This window comes from Epinephelus moara, chromosome 23 (genome assembly GCF_006386435.1).
Source record: "Epinephelus moara isolate mb chromosome 23, YSFRI_EMoa_1.0, whole genome shotgun sequence".
Classification (NCBI taxonomy): domain Eukaryota; kingdom Metazoa; phylum Chordata; class Actinopteri; order Perciformes; family Serranidae; genus Epinephelus; species Epinephelus moara.
The window spans coordinates 24,528,918-24,550,601 of NC_065528.1; the positions used below are offsets into that span (position 1 = coordinate 24,528,918).

General features: G+C 41.8%; 3 protein-coding genes across 3 annotated transcripts; 1 reads left to right on the forward strand and 2 right to left on the reverse strand.

Moving 5' to 3' along the window:
- Positions 1-4,609: 4,609 nt before the first annotated feature.
- usp18 (ubiquitin specific peptidase 18) lies at positions 4,610-11,980 on the reverse strand. The gene is made up of 10 exons (XM_050035726.1): positions 11,754-11,980; positions 10,453-10,549; positions 8,499-8,641; positions 8,346-8,425; positions 8,125-8,259; positions 7,578-7,673; positions 7,345-7,506; positions 7,138-7,269; positions 7,000-7,043; positions 4,610-5,160 (listed from the first exon to the last, which is right to left on the reverse strand). Exons 1-10 carry the CDS (start codon positions 11,809-11,811, stop codon positions 5,088-5,090), a joined length of 1,020 nt encoding a protein of 339 aa, XP_049891683.1. The 5' UTR covers positions 11,812-11,980; the 3' UTR covers positions 4,610-5,087.
- A 2,746-nt stretch (positions 11,981-14,726) lies between these two features.
- On the reverse strand, positions 14,727-18,778 carry pex26 (peroxisomal biogenesis factor 26). The gene is made up of 5 exons (XM_050035727.1): positions 18,396-18,778; positions 18,166-18,306; positions 15,722-16,047; positions 15,501-15,641; positions 14,727-15,383 (listed from the first exon to the last, which is right to left on the reverse strand). The coding sequence occupies exons 1-5, from the start codon at positions 18,599-18,601 to the stop codon at positions 15,271-15,273; spliced, it is 927 nt and encodes a 308-aa protein (XP_049891684.1). The 5' UTR covers positions 18,602-18,778; the 3' UTR covers positions 14,727-15,270.
- Positions 18,779-18,833: 55 nt separating this feature from the next.
- llph (LLP homolog, long-term synaptic facilitation factor) lies at positions 18,834-21,107 on the forward strand. The gene is made up of 3 exons (XM_050035744.1): positions 18,834-18,947; positions 20,270-20,498; positions 20,644-21,107. The coding sequence occupies exons 2-3, from the start codon at positions 20,282-20,284 to the stop codon at positions 20,805-20,807; spliced, it is 381 nt and encodes a 126-aa protein (XP_049891701.1). The 5' UTR covers positions 18,834-18,947; positions 20,270-20,281; the 3' UTR covers positions 20,808-21,107.
- Positions 21,108-21,684: the final 577 nt, after the last annotated feature.

Consider the following 21,684-nt stretch of genomic DNA (forward strand, 5'->3'; position numbering starts at 1 on the left):
GAATGCTAGCTGATCAGATAGCCATGGCTAGCCAAACTAACTTGATTTAGGTGATTTCCTGTCGCCTAACCTCACCTATGCTCATGAGCTCTGGGTAGTGGCCGAAAGAATGAGATTGCGGATACAAGCGGCTGAAATGAGTTTCTACTTTGGGTGTCTGGGCTCAGCCTTAGAGATAGGGTAAGGAGCTGGGACATCTGGAGGGAGCTCGGAGTAGAGCCGCTGCTCCTTTGTGTCTGATCAGGATGTCTCCTGGGCGCCCCCGTTAGAGGCATTCCGGACAGATCCCACTGGTTGGAGAGTGTTGTTGGGGCGAGGGATGTCAGGGGTGCTTTGCTTGGCCTGCTATCCCCGCAACCAAGCCCGGAAAGGTGGATGAAAAATTATGAAAATTATTTGTAACTGAAAAGCATACATTGTTGATGAACTGATACTGGTTGATGTTGTTATACACATAAATAACATCCATACATCCATCCATCCATCCATCCATCCATATCCCCTTGTCCGGGGTCGCGTAGCGAGGGCAGCAGACTGAGCAAAGTACTCCAGATGTCTCTTTCCCCAGCGACACTTTCCAGCTCCTCCTGGGGCATCCAGTGTGTTCTGTCTAACCTGGGGCCTCCTACCAGTGGGATGTGCCCGGAACACCTCTAACAGGAAGCAGCGGCTCCGAACTCCGAACTCCCTCCAGATGTCTAAGCTCCTTACCCTATCTCTAAGGCTGGATGGTGGAAAGAAGACATTTTTGTTAGATTTTCTCCCCTTGAATACCATAAAGATTATTCATATGTAGAGTGAAGTAGGGTGTTCATTTGTAAGGTATTATCAATGCAATGCCAACATGATGATGTTAAGTAGTCTTGGTGTGTTCACCATCTAAGTTAGTATGCTAACATTTGCTAATTTGCAAAAAGCACAAAGTGCCTGAGGCTGCTGGTAATGTCATCACAGTTCAACTTCACTGTTCTCTGCCCTTTGTTTGGCAGAACAGCATGAGGGCTGTTCTTTGAGAAGTGACATGAAATTACATTATTGGTGATTATCATCAAATAGACAGGGGGAGGGCTGGAGTACTTGCTAGCTGGCTGTCCCTTTTGAAAAAAAATTCAAGTCAGACACAAGCATTTATCTAAGCCCGTGAAATCCTCCAAACAAAAAGGGGGAAAATTTAAGAGTGGTTCTCAAATAGCCAAATTCCATTTTCTCCTCGATGCATCACAGTGGTGTGTGCTCACCTAGTAACTGGTAAACAGACATCAACAATGACGAAAAAGCATTAACGAACCTCGATATAGTCTCCAAAGAAAACAGTTTCAAGTGTTGCCACACTGCAAGGCCTGAGGAATATCATTATAGCTTTCGTGCCTACTGGGACGAGGTTCACACCATGTATCTGCCTCAGTTTACTGATTTATCGTATCAATCACTATCACTGCTGGCAAAATGATGTGCCAAAACTATACAGCATAGGGTGTCCTTGGCTGACTGGCCAACACCTGATCAAGACAAAGAGCTACAACCAAATTGCAGAGATTATGATCTGCCATAAAGTGTTTGAATAACTGCATCCAGGGGCCAGAGCTCAACCTCAAACAATAAAGACAAAGACCTCATGCATGTGACACGTGCTTTGAAATTAAAGAAGTCCAGACGTTCAGTCAGACTTCATTCGTGCGGCCTCGGGGCGTGCTGCCTATGTCATGCTGTTGCATTGTTAGGGTCTGTGTTGTGGTCAATGTCAGGGTGGTGCCAAACAGGTGCACATCTAACATGTACTTGACACATGGTCAGACAACATGAATTATTAATTTAAACCCTACAAAGAGAAGACTCAGTTCTTGTTGTTGTCATTTCTTCTAAAATTTCGCTTGACCTACTTGTTCACAATCAGTCTGGATAATACGGATGCATCTACCAAATGTGCCTTTTATACAAACACTGAGTATTATAAGGTGGTAGAAAGTGACTAAAATGCTTTATACTTCTACTCTACCACATTTCAGACAGAAATAATGTGCTTTTTACTATTTTACTATTGTACTCTGGATGTAAATACTGAACTTAAACAACCCAACAGCATGTAAAATAACAACTTTAAAATGCTGCTCACACAGTAATACATTAATAATACTGATCTGATCTGCATTCCAACATGTACTCAGGTGAGAGTACATGAGCTTTATCAGCATAATGAACTTAAAGAATCGAAAGTAAAAGTACTCAGCTTGCACAATGGCCCATTTCTGACGGGTTTATGATCATAATGTATTTATATGAATGGAAACTACCTTTATCTTTATCTATTGGTGCTGAGCAGGTATCATTACCTTGGCTCACTGAAGTTTTTCCAATGAAAACAGCAACGAGAGTGAACCAAAATAATTAAGTTCCTTCAAGAAGACCTCGTCAAAGATCACTAGATTTCCATTTGCAGTATTATATTTGGCAGTATGGCTCTTTTCTGGGGCCTCTCTGCCTTTCCTCGGGCCTATGCAGAAAGCCTTCTCCACACGCCTACGTGGAAAGCTTAAGACAGAGACAGCACACCTCCCTGCCCTTCCATGTGCCTACATGGAAAGCCTAAGGCAGAGAAAGTAAACCTCTCTGCCCTTCCATGCACCTACATGGAAAGCCGAAGGCAGGCAGAGCAGCAGCAAAGACCCCCAGGAACAGAACAGAGCAGCATCAGTGACAAACAGAAATGACATTGATAAGTCAGACACAGCATGAAAAGGAGGAGCTGGGGTGGAGGTGGGTTGCAAAGCGACTTGCAGAGGAAGCAGCAACAGTAGGCAGGCCAGAGCAGATTAAATAGGGCCCTGAATGAGATCCACCAATTGGTTGCATAGAAAGGAATCATGTGATCTATCAGCTGACTCCCTTCAATCAATCAGCTGCTCCATCAGTTGATTGGGCTGTTTGAGATCAGCTGATGTAGCTGGGATGTGAGCTGAGCTTGACATCGTTTCCTGTCTGAACTAAAGCTACGCTCAATGTGTGGCCAAGAAGACCAAAACGATGGAGCTGCAGTTATGCCTATCGGACATTAGAACAGTGGTTCCCAACTGGTGGGTCGCGCTCCAAAATGGGTCGCAGGTCCATTCTGAATGGACCGCAAGTGACTCACAAACGTGTAAAGTTTGTGAAAAACACACCAACAGGTTGACAGTGCTCGTCAATTCAGCATCAATACAATCCATAAAGATACGTTTACATTTTGGATTTTGTCATCTCAACTCGCTACCAGCCTCCCTTGGGTAGCTGGGCTATTTTAGTGGGAGGAGACTGTGGGGATGAAAGGTTTCAAAAATTGAGATTTCTGACTAAAATAAGTGCTGGTTGTTGGATCAGATACAGTCAGAATTAAACACTGACTTGTTCAGTCCACAACTCCACCAGTTTCTCCTCTTTTCCACAGTCCAAGAGAACCAACACTTGTTCACGTTCTTGTGCCTTCCCGGAGTCCTCTTCACGTTTACTCTCTACTCGCTTTGCTGCTGCTTCCCGTTTGGTGCCGGAGAGAGTGCAGCGATTGGTTGTTGACACTGTTCACACCATTGAAGTGTTGTATTTGCATGAGCCAAGACTTAAAACTTACAATAATATTAAACGTTTAATTTTGTTGCAACGTCAAGGTGAGAAACAGACTGTCTTGAGACAATTCGGACTGAGTTTATGACCCCCTTAAACCAAACAATCAAGATCACAGGAGCGAGCACCAACTCTCTCCGACATTGGAAATTTGTCTGCAACAGTAAAATTGGTTGATAAGTTGTTTGGTATATAGGTGATGACTGTGAGTTCATCACTGTGAGTGACCCCTTCAACATTACACAGTCATTTGATCCACTGTTAATATAAAATTATTGATTATAGCAGCTCAAATTAAAAGATCTGAACAAGTCTTCTACAACTAGTAGATAACAATGCATTACACTGCTTGTAAATCCATCCACGTACCAACTATTCACATCTGCTATCGTGTAAAAATACAAACTTTTCTCAAGTATATGTCAACAGTCTTTAGTATTATGACTGTCCCAATGTCAGCTTTCTACCTTTACAAGTCAGAGGAACAGACAAGATCTTGAATCAAGTTACCATATCTGTGAAAGTGACTCAGATCTAGACACATAATATAAACATCTAGCCCTGGTCTTTGGTGTGAACGTGGGAGGGAGCTACCCCCTATACAGAAAGCTGCGCCTGTGCCGCATGGCAGCGAGATGACTAAGCATGAGGCCTGCTGCCTGTGGCACTGTGCAGACATGTTCCATTCTGTCAGAGCTCTGCAGCACATAGGCACCATTTCACACGGTCCCCCGACTCTTGGCGAAGCGAGTGGGAACTTTAGAGGCTCTGCTGACAGCCTATACCAAGCATTTAAGTCCTGTGGCTGCAACTGCGGCGTTTAAGTTCTGCTATAACGTACATGCAGAGCGGGGGCTTTTCAGTACCTTAAAGTGCTCAGGTAGCCGGAGGTGTGCTGGTGTTGATGCATCAATAAGAGCAAAAAACATTAGGGTGTGTCATTCCATAATAGTTTTAGTAACGTCATGTAAAAGGGCCTGCAGGTATAGAGAAAATTCAATACATAACATAAGAGTTAGATGCTTAAGGAGATTTTATTACTGTTGTTTTTGGCAGCCCAAATGAGATTTTAAAAAAATAACTTCATTGTTCTTCATGGGTGACTCATATATTATACAGCAGTGTCAGGAAAATGAACACTGACTCCAATAGCAGGTATTTTCCCCCTAAACAGTGAATATCTAAGCTAAGCATTCTTTTCAAACCAGCCCCCCCAAGTATTATAGTGTGTTCACAGTGTGTGTGGTCTGAGGGAAAACCCATCAGTGTGTTGAGTCTTCAACTCCACCTGCTGGTGTTTGGCAGAAATTACTGTGCTGATCTACAATCTGAATGAGCTAAAGAAATTCATGACATATAATACCCATCACCATGCACAATAAAATCACAATAAATAATGTAAAACAAATAAGTATTCCTTAAAATTCCTATAGTTCCCAAATTGATCTTATATTGCACCATGACCCCTGGTTAATTCGTCCGCATCCATCCGCTCAGCCGGAGAGTTCAGGCTGTCGTCCTTCCTCTTGCGCACCTCTTCTGTACATCAACATGTATGCTGTGTCACTGTAACAAGAACAGTATTAACATTTTTATACAAAAAGTTATTCTTTTACAAGTTTGGGCACAAAACAGATAAAGGAAGAATTTTCACTGCAACAAACATTAATATAAAGCGCCAATGTTACTATAGGGCAAAAAGCTGTTGACAGGCAAGACAACATAGGGCAAGACAGATTTCCTCTGTTCAAGACTTCCAAAATCTGAAAGCCCTCATGGCAGAAACACAGTCACCTTTAGTCTTTAATCTTCACAGAGGAACAGACAATAAGGCTTTGTCTAAAGATCTAAAGTGGTTTCCGTAAGTAGGAAGATAAAAGCTGCATGATGTCAGTGGGAGTGGAGCATGTAAGGCTTTTAATGTTATTAATAAATTTTTATACTCTGAAAGCAACTGGAGGCTGGTTTAAGTAGGCTAAAACGGAAGTCACATGTTATTTTGTTACTTTTTAGTAAAGGCATTGGTTGTTTTATTCCAATTTTTTTTAGATGATTTTATAGATGAGGCTGGACACAAATAACTTGAGTTGTGAGAAGAAATAAAAGTCTGAATAGCCCTCTGTATGAAGCTCAGACATTAAATCTAATGCATGCCTTTACATATCCTCCTCAAAATTTAAAGAAACAGGCTGTCATTTTTGGAAATACACTTATTTGCTTTCCTGCTAAGGGTTGATGAGGAGAAGCTGTCACTGTGTGACCAAATGTAATATTGTAAAACAACAGGTGAACCGGAACAGAGCCCTGAAGCGCTCCACGGTCACATTAAGGCAAAGGAGAAGAAAGAATTAACCATCTTAGGCAGGACTTATACATGTGCATCAGCTATATGCAGAGCCGTAGCCTACACCGCTGTGAGCATTTATATTTGTGCGATGGTGTGTCTGCGTCACACTGCAGTTACACCTCCAAAACACTAGACCTAAAACCTAAACACATCAAACATGGCTTAATAGAGACAATTTCAAACACAAGTGCACAAATCAGCTTCACTATAACTCGCAGCATTCACAGACAAAGCACTTGTCTTTATCTGGAGACAATTCCCCACAAATACAACATGCTAATGTTTTTAGCACAAGCCTATGACATTTTACATTGTAAAAACTAGCCAAGCAGCTAGCAGTCTTCTCCTCTACTCATATGAAGCCAGGGACAACAGCAACATTTAACAAAAGGTAATGTTACAAAATTCGGCTCCATTACAACTCACAAGATTCACCAACAAAACAGCTGTCTTATATTAAACATGTTTTCAAATAAATGTATCATGCTAACATTATTAGCACAAGCCTATGGCATTTTACATTGTATAAATTAGCCTAGCAACAAGCTGAGATTTCCTCTGCTCATATGAAGCCAGGATAAATCACGCACAAGACTTAAAATGCTATTTTTGTGGAGGCTTTATTGTCTTCACAATTTATTTTTTATCTGTGAAATAAAAGTAAAAAAAAAAAAGCTTTGTTTCCACTGAGGGAAATGGTTTCAGCTTACAGAAACAGACAGGAGGTCTGTGCCGTGACGCATAGTTACATTTCTGGGAGGTGCGCGTCAGGCTATGGTGTAGGGTATAGCGTAGACTCTACGTTGTCATTCAAATTTGACTGGGTGTTTAATGACACATTTTTCTGTGGTAACAAATTCAAAACATATTTTTTCTTTACCTGCACTTTAATGACAAGCTAAGCTAATCTGAATGTTATCAATCTTCTCATCGATAACCAAAAAAGCAAATAAGCGCAATTCACAAAATGTTGAACCAAGCCCGTAAGAAGACTCCATAACCCTCATGTACAGTTACCAAAAGAGCCACACATGATAAATTTATGTTGAGTAATTCACCTGTACTGTCCTCCATATGTTTTCCGCACTTCTTCCCAGGAGGCCTACGTGTTGGACCAAATCAGAGACCAGTTTAACAAGTACAAGACAGAAATAAATTGCTTTGAAGTGAGAAAGATTTTATCAGATTGGATGTACCTGTCTTGTGTGGCTGTCATCTGCATAGTACCAGCTCTGGTTCCGTCTGTGACGAACGTAGGCAGTATAGTGCCCACACATTGCATATCCAGAGTGCACCACCACTGCGTGCAAAGTGTACTTGCAGTCATTCTGAAAGAAGAAATAAACTTGTTGATGACAAAAGATACAACAGTCAGATAATTCATGATTATATTCTTTAAGTACCTGGGCAAAGTCTGAAGAAAAGGCTTCTCTAAGAGTCTCAGAGAAGTCAAAGGTTTCTGGGAAGGTAACCCTGCAGTCAAGCTTTCGGGTGTTACCACGGCAATTCCGAAACCTTTTCAGGTGCACGCACACGATTGGAGGCAGGGAGAGCAGTTTGACACCCTGAGAAAGACATAAAGATGTTTCACTCTGTTGGTTCATACTCTCTGGGAAGCATTTAAATCGAGCCTCACCCGTTTGGATGGAGTCTTCCTTTCACATTGTGCACAATAGCAGCAGTTTATGCCCGTTAGCTCCTGATGCTCAAAGAAGGAGGTCATGCAGCTTTCCTGAAAGGTTCATGTGAAGAATACTTTTAAGTTCGACTTGATGAGGTTAGATGAGAAGATTGAGACCACTGTCACGTCTTAACGGTAAATGTGTAACACCAACCAGCAACCAGTTAGCTTAGCTTAGCATAAAGACTGGAAATGGGGGGAAACAGTTAGCATGGCTCTGTCCAAAGAAACAAAATCCACCTGTCTGCCTATGAGTACCTCTCATCCAGTGTTTTCTTTGTTTAATTTGTACAAAAACTGAGGTGTGAATACGTTAATTTGTTGTTATACACAAGATGATATTCTTGAGGATTTCTTAGCAACTGGCCAACACATAGCTTAATATATAACCACCTATAAAAGCACCGTTGAATATTCATAATAAATGGCTGAATCTGATTTGACGGACATAATTCTGAGCCAGAAAATATTCCTTTAAAATGAGTAAATAAAGAAACAGCACCAGAGAGTCGTGGTCTTCCTTTACACACAGAGACAAGCTGAGCCTGTAGCTGGCCAGAGTCTGGACAGAGTTACACTCCAAACACTGCAGGTGTGTCTCCTCAGAAATCTTGAACAGACTCTGGATTTGAAGAGCCTGGCAGGGAAAGCAAATGAAAGCACAGTATAGATGGTGCACTTACAGGTGGAAAAAATAACAAACACTCATGATTCAACACTAACCAGAGATTTATCATCCATCTGCTGCTGTATCAAGTTCAGGATGGCGAGGAACACCTCATCAGCGTCATGCTGCGTATTAACTGCAAAACAACATTCACATCATTAGAAGTTGTGAGACGAGCCACATCAATGTGTAAGTTTGTTTCTCCTTACGTCGAACGCAGTTCCTGTCCAGAGAGTGGAGGAAGTCACGATGGGGAACAGGCTGAGGGCGGTCGCTGTTCATGGCTGCGAGAACTCTCTTGAGCTGCAGGGGGACGTTCTGACCATCCCCTCTCCCACCAGCTGCTTTCCACCTTGTGCAATTCAGAAACACAGACAATTTAGAGTCACCAATTAACCTGCATGTCTTTGGACTGTGGGAGGAAACCGGAGTACCTGGAGAAAACCCACGCTGACATGGGGAGAACGTGCAGACTCCACACCGAGGGGCTCCCCCACCCCAGGGTTCAAATCAGGAGCCCTCTGCTGTGAGGCTACAATGCTAACCACTGCACCACTGTGCCGCCCAACTTCTATTTTATTAACATTTCAGACATTTACACCATGAAATGCTGCAAAAATGGCACAAATTGGTGCATAAAAATTCACCAGAATGCAGGAAATTAAGTGTTTGATACTCCATTTTATATGTGTGTCCCCCTCGATGTTGAAACAAAACCTACACCCTGGCAGGACACCATTACTCCACCATATCTTAACATAGCAAATACAGGTTTGCTGCTATATTAATGCTCTAAATGTTGCATTCAGAACCTTTAAAACATGACACATTGTTTCATAGACCATAAAACAGACTGCATATCATTAGTAATGACATCATCTTCCTGCTTAAGTTTCAGTTCTGTTTCTTACCTGAGGTGGCATTCATCCAGCAAAATGGTCAGTACCATCTCAAGAGGATTCATGGGGGAGCTCAAAATGTATGTCATAACTTCTTATGTCTTATTCAATATAAAATCTGCTTTTAAATAACACAGAGTAAAGTAATAGAGTGGATTAATCTAGGAAACTATTTACAGTTACTGTTATGTCGTACTCTTAATTTTGTTTAAATCTCAATGAGGATAAAACAGAGATCATTATGTTTGGATGTGACCCCTCCGATTACTCTGCTGATTTTCTGGGCCCCTTCACTCCTAACATCCGTTCCTCTGTTAAAAATCTCGGTGTGACCTTTGACAGTGCTTTTAAATTCGATAAACAAGTTAGATCAGTAATACAAACCAGCTTTTATCAACTCAGGCTTTTAGCTAAAGTAAAGGGCTATCTCTCCCCCCAGAATCTAGAGAGGGTAATCCATGCTTTTATAACCTCACGTCTGGACTACTGTAACTCGCTTTATGTCGGTATTGACCAGTCACTGCTACACCGTCTACAGCTTGTCCAGAACGCAGCAGCCCGCCTCCTCACTGGAAAGCGTAAACACGATCACATCACACCAATCTTGGCCTCGCTCCACTGGCTTCCAGTGCGTTTTAGAATTGATTTTAAGATTTTATTGATTGTTTTTAAAGCCCTAAATGGGCTGGCACCCCCTTATTTAACCGAACTCCTGCACTTTCATGCTCCCTCCAGAGCCTTGAGATCAGCCAGTCAGCTATTACTGGCTACTCCTAGGACTAGGCTGAAGACCAGAGGCGACAGAGCCTTTGGGGCGGCTGCCCCTAGGCTCTGGAATAGCCTGCCCCTGCACATTAGGTCTGCCCAGACCCTAGAGGTTTTTAAGTCTTTTCTTAAAACCCACTTCTTCTCTCAGGCTTTTAACTCAGGTTGAGCTGGACACCCAAACATTTTAGCTTATTTTGATCTTATTTTATAACTCTTGTATTTTATTTTATTGTATTGTATTTTATGTATCTTATGGTTATTATTGTGGTGTACTATTAGGTACCTAATTGTATTTGCTTGTTTATTTCTATTGACCTGTTCAGCACTTTGGTCAACCTTGGTTGTTTAAATGTGCTTTATAAATAAAGTTTGAGTTGAGTTGAGTTGAGTTTAATATGTAGTGTGTTTCCTTTTTCTGACTACGACTGCAGATATTTTACCCCATTGAATGTGTTCATGTGCTTGAGTTCAAAGTTCTGTAACTTCCTTCTCTTACCTGTCAAGTATGTCTCCTATCTCCCAGGTAGCAGCGAAGGTCTGCAGCAGAGTGTTGACACAGCAGGACAGGTGGTAGTTGGGCAGGCCTCTCATTCCTGTGACAGACCATCAGAAACGTCAAAATAATCCTGTTCGTGAAAACACGAGTCAGGCACGTTATCCGCGGCCCCACACAGGGGCCCGGAGTGCCAGCGGGCATTCACATGTGTGAAAATAAAAATGTATTATTGAAGGCCCTGCGTACAGCAGATGTTTATTTTACACAGACTCAAGGTCAGCATTTTGTTTTTTATGTCACTGCTGCACACACGAGGGATTTATCGGTTGTGAAGAGGAAAATAATTGTGTGAAATGCAGTGATGGTATGAAACTCACTGATGAAACCGTGCGTTACAGTATGTTATTAACCAGCCCTTTCTCATTACTTTTCCCATTCTCGGGCTTCCCTCCCACGTCACTGGTTACGTCACACGCTGAGCTACACGTTTTGTTAGGTTACTTGCTCACGCTCCCCCATTGCCCAGAAAAAGGCGCATTCTGTGTAAACAAAAGTAGGTAGGCGGCATTTTGCTGCACTCCCCAATTTTGTTTTTATACTGCCAATGCTGAATAAAGACTGATTGGGCTTTCCTGCAAATCTGCACAATTCCTATCTAAAAAGGGCTACTATCTGCGGTCATTTTGACTTGACCAGCAGACTCTAAAACCAGCTGCCAGCGATTTGACCAGCTGAGTCGCAGGTGACAACATCAGCCGGCTTGAGTCGAACTCAGCCAGCCAGTTGACACCACTGCAACTTTAACTGGGCTTAAGGAGCAGTTGCAGGCTATGTACTTGATGACATCAGAAATTTGAGTTTTACCACTCTAGCTTTTGGATTTTGGAGCACATTATTCATGTTTACTAATGTTTTTGGACTGTATTAGACCACAGGAATAACATGGGCTAGTTTCAGAAATGGGTGTGTTCCCCTCTAACAGTTAAACAGACATGAATGATGTAATATAAAACCCTGCAATAAATACTTTGACTATTAATTCAGTTTCTGTGTTGTTTAGTTGTGTATGTAAATGGTACTGCAACATAAGGATGTGTCTTATATTAATTTTTCCCCACTTTAATTACATCCTGTACAAGAGGAAATCTAATGCAAACACCAACACAGAGGAGTCCAAACAGCTACAGCCTCAGAAACACTTGTAGTATAATATATATCGCAGAGCTATGGTTATTTTTGTCATCATTTAAATCATATCCAACACAAATCGCCGTCAGACAGGCTGAACATGGTCTACTCACTGTGATAGTGCTCTGCTATATTGAGGAATGAGAAACTGCTGCAGAACCTCGCATACATCAGCACAGACTTCAGTGTCCGTTATCTTCTTTAAAGGCTGGCAGGACAGGAACGAGCCCGGACCTCAGAGACAGTCAGAGAGTATCAGCTGATTACTGTATGTTACAAGATGAGTCTGCTGCTCTCATCTCACAGTAAACACCACTATAACACCGGCAGCTTCAGGATCACTTTCGTTTTTGGTTTTCGGTCGTCACTTTGATGGAATCGAAACTTAAACGCTGACATGCGCAATGGGCATTTTCCTCGGCTTCATTCGGCTTTTGTAACATTTCCTTAATCTCACGGTGTGTCTCCAATAAAACACATTGAGTCAGTTTGTGTGCAAAGAGTTTGGGTTTACTGTGAAAAGGAAAAACGGCCAAACATTTGTTCTTATTGGGCAAAAATCATGAAATCCGGTGTGGACATAGTTTGGGCACATAGAACAGAACAACTTTGTGATTTTTACACCTCATGAGAAAAATACACTTTATCAATAGAGGTCAGGATTTTTTTAGCCAATTGCGTAATCTGAAGTCAGTATCAGCTGATACAGATGAAGTGTCGATATTATCGTGCATTCCTACATGGTGTATATTAAAGGTCCAGTGTGTCGGATTCAGGGTGACAAATAGTATGTCCAAAAAAGTGATAAAAATGTCATAATATTCAATTCCATAACTATGTTCTTATTAGCGTATTAGTCTATTCATTCATTTTCTGTAACCACTTATCCAGTTAGGGGTCGTGGGGGCGTTGGAGCCTATCCCAGCTGATATTGGGACACCCTGGGCTATCACAGGGCTGACACATAGAGACAGACAACCATTCATGCTCGCATTCACCAATTAAAGCGACATTTACCTTTCCGGAAATTTTACATTTTTCTTTGCTTAGGTTAAAATGCTATTAATAAGCTGATGGCACACTAAAATGTAAGTGAATTCCACCAGAAATAAAAACTCATAATTATACCATTCTCATATGGTTCTAAGAAAACTCTGACCAATCATTGCACTCGGTGGTCGGAGTTTTCTCCTGTCCTGTCTGTCTTCCCCACGTGGTGCCTCTGACTGACGTAATCGCTCGCATTCCTTGCTGTGCTGTGCATAAAAATGACAAAGTAGTTCAGTTCAGTTCATAACGTTACAACACAGCATCCAGTTGCTAAAGTTAGCCTACTGTAGCATAGCCTCTGAAACATCGTCATCTTCCTTGTGCGTTTCCACTTACTAGTTACGTTAATGCTACTCTCTAACGTTAGCACTGTAACCTTATTCTAAAACTCATCAGTCATCACTGACTCTGGTTGAGTTTTAAAACTCCGGGGTTGCGTTTGACTGTCTTGGTTGTAACGTTACACTCGCTCTCCTCTTCCGTGTATCTAATGTTACCATGCCAACGCCTACATCTATCACAGATGTAATGAGGACGTAATGGAGGAGGGGGGAGTTGCGGATGTTCAAATTTTTTCTAAGTGCTGTGTGAAATGCAAGAAAGGTAAGAGTAGCTTTAACCTAACCTGCATGTCTTTGGACTGTGGGAGGAAGACGGAGTACCTGGAGAACATGCAAACTCCATGACCTCAGGCATCGAACCAAGAACCTTCTTTCTGTGAGCCGACAATGCTAATCACTGCACCTCTGTGCCATGTATAACCACCGGAAAATAAGAATCGTGTTTGTTACCTTAGAATGAGCTATTAATGTCTGTAGAGTGGGTCCTCCTCCACAGAGTACGCCATGTTGTTTCTACAGTCGCCCAGAACTGGCTGTGACTGAAATTCCTTGCTATTTACTAGGCTAAAACAGCATGAGACAGTTTTTTACTCTTTCCGAAACCGCAGTATGAAAACATATTTTCTGGTGAAATATTACAGCTTACAAACACTGGACACTACAAAGACATAAATATCCCACAGTGCAATGCGGTAGAGGACAACAACCAACACATCCTGTAACCTCAACAACACTTCAGCTAAGGTGTAAGTATGTAAGAAGAGTAAGATTTCATTTTGCTAGGCATAACGTAGTTTTTAAATTATTACTGAATTACCTTTAGAGCTTAAGTCGATGCAGGTTTCCATGGTGACGCGTCTCCAACTGGCACGGAAGCTCTCAAGAAGTGACGTGGCAATTACAACTTACTGCGTCTGAAAAGATGATACTGCTGTTTGTTTACACAAAACTATGTTGAACAGTAGCACACATGTTGGGTATGTAGCGCAGAGTATGTGATTTAAGATGTATAGGGCCATTCATGTTTTTGCATCCTCCACCGTAGTTCTCCAACATGTTTGGCACACGGGAGAAGTTTCAGTTTCACTGGACCAAATTGCAAGGTTGTCCTGAGGTTTCATCCTCAAAAAATTTTTTGAGCATCAACAATTTTCATGCACCAATTTGTGCCATTTCTGCATCATTTTATGGTGGAAATGTCATGTTACTTCCTGTTTCAATCAGGCGTCGCTGCTACATCTTCTTTCCGTTTTATGGCAGGCTGCAACCGTTGCTTTTGAGGTTGCATATGCCAGCACCTCCTTAACTGGAGGCAATGTTGCATCGATGAGTCGTGTCCTAGCAGTCTAGAAAAAGTGCTCTGCTACTTTCATGTTTTTACTGGCGGGACAAACGCATGTTTTCCAAATACTGAGAGGGATTTTTCCCTTGCGCACCAAAATCTATGCTGTTGTCCATATGAAATACACTTTTTACTGCATATATGTGCATACATTTGAAAATCAACTTGATACGAGTTCATAGATACCAAATAACTGATTGTGCTTCTTATAGTTTCTGAGGTACAGCCATTTTCTTATCATAGGTGTAATATAGTTAGTCTTTGAGCACATGGGACTGCTGGTTTTTCCTAAAATTTAATGAAATATATAGAAAAAACAACAGTGTGCCCAAAGACAAAATACAATATGATAAGAAAACTTATTTTTCAGCCAAACAGTTTGACCAGTTTTGAAAACACAAATGGTTTAAATAAATTTTTGCAACTTTAATTTTGTCATCTCAACTGTACAAATACTGTTAAAATGTAATACAAAATATTTGTGATGCTACTCCATTATTATTATGGTTAGACTGTCACTGAAGTGACTGATATCATTTCAATTTTGCCGTGATATTTTTGCAGGATCTCAAAATTTATGGCTGAATTACACATACAGGCACAAATTGAGCCTATACACATATAGATATATATGCATATCTCATACAATGACCAGCTTTAAATGTATTTTAGTGTCACATAGCTGAATGAGAAGCTGATGATTCAATGTCAGTCAACAGCAGTCAGTTCAGAAAGTTTTCGATCTGGACCTGCAGCCAGAAGGACGTCAGTCTCTAGCAGTCTGCAGAGCGTCTTGACAGCTTCAAGAGTCTGTGGTTTCTCACTCAGATATCAGCAAACATTGCTGGGAATGTCTCTACTATTCCATGTAACAAAAAAGTCACCAGTAAGACTATATTACAGTCCTTTGCTCTGAGTGAGACTCTGATAGTGCGGTGCAAACATGGCTCTCCACATCTGTCTGAGCAGTTCAAGAAGTTTGGAAATCCACATGAATGAAGACGGAAGAGCTGCAGGGGGAGAACAGGAGCAACAGGAAGAAAGGAAACCATTTATTTCCAGTCGAATGTTTTATACTTCAACAAAGGCTTGTGATGAAATTGAGCGACAGAGAATTTTATTCTAACCTGGATCCATTCGAATAACAAGCATGTAGAGAAGGACGGCAGCCAGGAAGACTCTCCGCAGGGGAAACGAGCCGGAGCCGGTCACCATCACTTTTCTGTACAAAAACCTGACCATGGCTGTAAGTTTATGAATCAATGATCCTGTAAAACACAGAGACGATCAGAAATCTGTCTGCGCTCATTATTCGTACTTGTATGACTTAATGTAAAGCATATCAGACCTTGAGTTGAGACAGGGTGTGCAGTGATGCCAGAGTCTGGACTGATGATAGGATTTAGAGGCAGATCCTGATTCTGTCGCTCTTTTTCCCCCACAACATCCAGTGCCGTCTGCCTCTGGTCTTCTGTGAACGCACTGCTTCCAACCTCACCAACAATCAGCTCCAGAGCTTCATCTCTGTGTCCAAGAGGCACGAGGACGTGCAGCAGGTAAAGCTCCGCCACCGTACCGAAGCCTGTTACTCTGCTGTTGGACGGGCAGTGTAACCAAACTCTGGCTGCCTCCTGCATCGCGGCAGGTTCTCCCACCTTGGAGTAAAGAAGTATGCTGCCACAATGAGAGAGAAAACCTATTCAGTATGTATTTTAGAGCTAAAAAGATCAGTCGATAAATTGATTAGTCAATTGATAGAAATATAATTGTCATTTCAATTTGTCAAGTTTAAATATTCTCTGAATTCAGCTTCTCAAATATGAGGATTTGCTGCTCTTCTTGTATTAAAAATATTTGGGTTTGGGAATCGTGTTCCCTTGAATCTTTTGGCCATACAGTGTAGCTTGTTCATTTAGGTGAAATTACCTGACCTTCAACCTTTTATCCCGGAAACTACCAGCCCGTTGTCATCCACAGGACGTCAAATACCAACACTTTATCACATTGCTTCACATGTCGTATTGACGCTAAAGATACCCTTCAGCGTCCTTATGAGACACACTGGGCTTTCAAGTAACTCCAATGTAAACCCACCCATGACAATACCTAATGCTGAGAGCAACTGACGTCATATAGAGAGCGAGAAAGTCCACATAGGTATATGGGTCAAACAAAACAAGACTTTCACCCAGGAGACTGCAGAAACCAAAGGTCAACATTGTTTTAATGTAATGTTACAAAATTGTCGTCTTGCACTGACATCACTCATGACGTAACAAATGCACATGATCTATTTTCCAACCCTAACCAAGCAGTTTTGGTGCCTAAGCCAAAACAAGACCGTTTCACACATTTACCATGCATTAACTCAGGTTCATTCAAGATGAGCCAGGCCTGCGCAGAATCTGCTACACAATGCATGCTGGTTAGATTTGTACCTGACTTGATTATTTCACAAGATGGACTAAACCGTTTAATTATTGAAATATTCAGCAGCACAAAGACTTGAGGTCAGTGGGATGTGAGGATTCTGTACAGATGTGAAGCCCTGGCTGTATCTGAGTGATCTTTAATGAGAACTGCTGTCTTGTATTTCTTTTCTCTGTGGTTATTTATGTAGTTTGAGGGCGACAGGTCTTCTCAGCTCATTTATGTACAGCAGCAAACTGATATGATGCTGGTCTAACCATGAACAGAAATTACAGATGGCCTGTAAAGCATTTTATAAGGCTACACTGCCATAATTAACACAACTGGAGACTGCGAACAAACTGATATACGGGTCTGCTGACATTTTAATATATCAGAATCAGATGTAACAGGATGTGAGTGTTTCTGTGACTTCCCATGCAGACAAGGCTGCTGGAAACAGTCCGACTTGACAATGACATTTTGTCACTGCCACCAACTGCTGCCGCCTCACTTTACAGGCGAGGTGCAGATCATCTCAAACGGGCCTTATGTGTTTCAGCTGTGCATCACATAGAGACATTAAAGGGTAAAGCATCGGTAACGACCTGGGAATGCGAACGGGTTGAAACCACACTGTATGGCCAAGTGTCAGTGGACACCACTACTGTCCTTTTACTACACAAAATGGCTGAAGCGACAGTAGGGGTAGTAGAGTAGTTTCCATCATATGGTTGAAGTCAGTGGACACCCCTACAGTCCACTGACTTTTGGTCATATAGAGAATGTGAAGTTGATGTCATACATACCATGCTGTGTAGACTGTGCCTGCTATGGTGGTCAAGCAACATTTTTGGACAAACTAATCACAATAAACAACATAGATCCATATGAATTGGCAGCCCAAGCTCTGCTGCACTTCCTCAACTCACAAACCTGCACACTGTAAACTATCCTGTTTTAAAACTGAATGCTATACTTTGATAAAAAGAGATAACAGAGCCTGATCCTCACAAGATGGCGCCCCTTTTCAACACAGAGCTACACCCCTTCACGTTCTCTATAGTGCAGTGAGAAAAGGAAAATGCAAACGATTATTTTCATGATTTTTTTTCTTCGATCAACTGTTAAAAGGTATATGAAACATCAGAAAATGTTCACCACAGTTTTCAGACCCCAGGGTGATGTCTAAAAGAAATGCTTGTTGTGTCTTTGGACTTTTCAAAATCTAAAATTCATTTAAAAATTATGTACAACAGAGAAAACCTCACTGTTAAGAAGCTGCAACCAGAGAGTTTAGTTAAAAAAGGAGCTATCTAAATTGTTGTCAGTTCATTTTCTGTTAACTTTAATCATTCTTCTACATGTTCCAGCTGTGCTCACCACATCTGCATTATTTTAGCTGGTATCTTCTCCTGGTGCTCGTACTGCTGAAGGACCCATGGCAGGACACCCTGCCACTGATTAAGCTCAGCCAGAGCTTGAATCCCTACGATGCAGAAGCCAGCTTTAAACTCTCCACATCTGAGAAAACACCAGAGACATAGTGACATTATCATCCAGGCTACAGGGAGCATTTAACTCATACACAGAAGGTGCATTCAGACTCTCACCTGTTGTCCTCCTGCTCCATGTTGGCGAGACTCTCCAGGCCTCTTTCGCACGTATCAAAAGCTGCCTGGAAGTCTTTGTGGACCATCATTTGCTCTGCAGCGGTGTCCAACATGTTGGACATGTGTGCTAAAGAAGAGGAGAGCTGTGGGCTGCAGACTGAGACGAAGCTGCGAGCAGGAGCCAGACTGGTGGAGCAGCGGCTCATGACGTCAGTCAAATTTAACACAAATAAAACAAAAACTAACAACTCCTAAAGATAAAATGTACTTACAGCTTCTCAGTTTACACCTAAACGCCAAATAAACCAGTCTGGAGGTTTGACTTGTACATTATCATCTTGTTTACACTCCATGAGCTGTCAAACTTCCTGGTTTGACATCACCAGCCAATCAGATCTTACGTTCTTCGGCTTGACTGCAGCAGCCAATCATGTCGCTGTCTCTTTAAAAGAGCGTCATCAGTTTTTTTTCTCCCACTTGTAAACACGTGCACGGAGCGGAGTGTGTCCCTGTCTGTTCACGGAGGAAATTAAACAGCTAAACTAGTTTTCTGTAAGTCACCGCTCACTGTTTTATATGTATTATAATGCTAATACGCTGTATTACGTTAGCATACAGAATTAGCTTAGCTTCGAAGTGACCTGTTTGGGCTGCTTTAGCTTTGGGAAGCTAACAAGCTAGCAGACAGTTTGCTTAGCTGTGAAGCTAGTTGCTAATACAGCAGAAAAGTGACAATTTAAAACGCTAACGTTACATTCATGTTTATCTACATTATACATAGGTTATTACCATGATCATACGTATTGTAAACGATGAGCTGGGCCCCTTTACAAGGTTATTAAAGGACAATTGCACATTTTTGAAGACGTGTTTTGTGTTTAGATTAACCCCCATCAAGCACTGACAGTGGATTAAACATGTTGTAAGACTTAAGAGTGCTGTATTGGCTGTAGAGCTGTGTCACTTTTACTTTTGTAATACTATTTAGGACTACAGATTATAATAAATGTCTTATTTTGATTGTTTTTTTCACTTGATACTAGGTTGTTTTAGACCTTTCTGTTAAAAGTACATTTATATTCACAGATATGCTGAATAGTGAGATTTATCCTTAAAAAAGAAAAATGAAATAACAGTCACCAATCAGCCAAAACACCAAAATCCCTGGTTGGTGAAGTGAACAATATTGATCACTTTGTCACGGTACAGTGTTTTTAAGGGAAACCTCCTGGCCAATGGCAGTGGCCCTCCAGCAGGACAGTGTGCCACACCAATCCATACGAACTGCTCGGGAATGGCCCGAAGAACATGACAAGGAGCTCAAGGAGTCCACTTGGGCTACGAATTCCTCATATCCCAATCAGATGAAGCATCCTTCATACATGCTGCTACCCCACCTCGCCCTGACAGTTCAGTGGTGGATCAGGGGTACCAGCATGTCCCATGACTTCTCCTGTGTCGATGCCTTGAGCTCTTTGTTTCCACGGGCCATTCCTGAGTGGTTTTGCAGTCTGCATTGTCCTGCTGGGGGAGAGGGCACTGCCACTGGGAAGTGCCATTGCCATGAGGGGATGTACTTGCTCTGTAAAGGTGTTTGGACGGGTGGAGCATGTCAAGTGGCATCATGGAAAGATGATGAGTGTTATTCACTTCACCTGTCAATGGTTTAAATGTTTAGACTGATAGGTTTATGTGTATGTACTTGTTGAATGCTGGGTCATCCTTTTTTTTTTTTTTTTTTTTTTTTTTTTTAAAGATCTAATAGATCCCAGGGAAACATGATTTATTTTTAATAAAAAATAATAATAAAAATATGGGGCCCCGGTGAGCTAGATAAGAATCTTATCAAAGAATATTTTTGTTGTTGTTTTCAGATCAACTTCAAAATGGCAAAAAGCCTCCGGAGCAAATGGAAGAGGAAGATGCGTGCAGAGAAGAGGAAGAAGAACGCCCCCAAGGAGCTGGCCCGTCTGAAACAAGCTCTGAGTTTGGATAAGAAAGGAGAAGCCGTCATGACGGACATGCAGGAGATCGCCACTGTGGTGCCAGCTGACAAGATCAAGAAGCAGACGGATGTGGATATGGGCGAGGTAGACGGGGATGGTGAGTCAGAGATTGAGCACAACAGCTTTTATATTCATACAGTTTAGGCTGACCCGTTGTATTATTAAGTGTTTGTCTTCCAGGCACATGTGTTTAGTATTGTCCTTGGTTATATTTATCTGTTTATTCAATCTTTGTCTTACAGAGGGGAAGATGGATATGGACAGCAAGCGCAACAAGAAAACCCTGCTGGATGAAAACGGTCAGTACCCTGCGTGGATGAATCAGCGACAGGCCAAGAAACTGAAAGGCAAACGGACGGGTAAGAAAGGCGGCCAGGGCAAGAAGAAGAAGGGGATCGCCTGGTGAACCAGAGGAAACCAAAAGAACTTTGCTTTGCCTTATAGACGTTTGATGCAGAAACACAGGGTAACTGTGGAACTTCTGCTGCTGAATCTCATTCTGTTCAGTGGATTACAGGATTCATGGTTGTGCCACAGAGTCTGTTCTTATAAAATAATTCACTGCAGGAAAATGTTTGTTCTTATGGAACAGCAGCTTCATGTTAGGACAAGTTTTATGAATGTAAGACTTGTGCAAAGTGTCTGTGATTGTCGTGTTCTCTACTTCAATTTAAATCTTTTCATACTCCTATAAAAACAAAATCATATTTACAGATCTGTGACTTTTGTTTCCAGTAGTATATAGGCTGCATCCCTTACACTAACCTTCCCATGTAATCAATCTACTGTTTATTTTTCCACATTAATCAGTATCTAGTTCCTAAAATGTTGAGGCAGAGGGTACTTGCTGTAGCTCTGGTTGAGGGCGAGACACTGTCAGCAAATAGTTTGACAACCTGCTGTCTGTTGTTGGGCCGTATAGCTCTGGGTATCCAGCACCAGTTTCTCCTCCATTGTTTACCAACTGTAAACTTGTCGTGACCACCACAGAACGCCCGCCTCAGATGACGTGGGGCACTTTTACGCTCTGAGTTGAAGATTTCAGCTTCATTCTCATTTAAAACAATTACAAAAAGCTGCCTCTGGCTGCTGAAGAGCTTTCTGTGTGATCAGGGCCTTAATCAACGGATTTGTCCCCCATTGTTGACCACACTTTTCCTTGCTTTATTCACTTGGGTCGCAGAATTACAGTACGTCAAACGATAACACAATATGATCATGATGAGATACATGTCCAGATAAATGATAACAGCCCTGACGTTACTGTAAATAAAAATTGTTGC

What these genes read in the sequence shown, in the direction of transcription:
- usp18 (XM_050035726.1), bottom strand. Translation starts at nt 11,811, where the DNA reads ATGTATGCGAGGTTCTGCAGCAGTTTCTCATTCCTCAATATAGCAGAG. An exon ending in GGACAGGAACTGCGTTCGAC is followed by an intron (nt 8,426 to 8,498) that starts GTAAGGAGAAAC and finishes GTTGTTTTGCAG; the next exon opens with TTAATACGCAGCATGACGCT. An exon ending in ATGACAGCCACACAAGACAG is followed by an intron (nt 7,044 to 7,137) that starts GTACATCCAATC and finishes TCCAACACGTAG; the next exon opens with GCCTCCTGGGAAGAAGTGCG.
- pex26 (XM_050035727.1), bottom strand. Translation starts at nt 18,601, where the DNA reads ATGAGCCGCTGCTCCACCAGTCTGGCTCCTGCTCGCAGCTTCGTCTCA. An exon ending in ACACCCTGTCTCAACTCAAG is followed by an intron (nt 15,642 to 15,721) that starts GTCTGATATGCT and finishes TGTGTTTTACAG; the next exon opens with GATCATTGATTCATAAACTT. An exon ending in TGTTATTCGAATGGATCCAG is followed by an intron (nt 15,384 to 15,500) that starts GTTAGAATAAAA and finishes CTCCCCCTGCAG; the next exon opens with CTCTTCCGTCTTCATTCATG.
- llph (XM_050035744.1), top strand. Translation starts at nt 20,282, where the DNA reads ATGGCAAAAAGCCTCCGGAGCAAATGGAAGAGGAAGATGCGTGCAGAG. An exon ending in GGGCGAGGTAGACGGGGATG is followed by an intron (nt 20,499 to 20,643) that starts GTGAGTCAGAGA and finishes TTTGTCTTACAG; the next exon opens with AGGGGAAGATGGATATGGAC.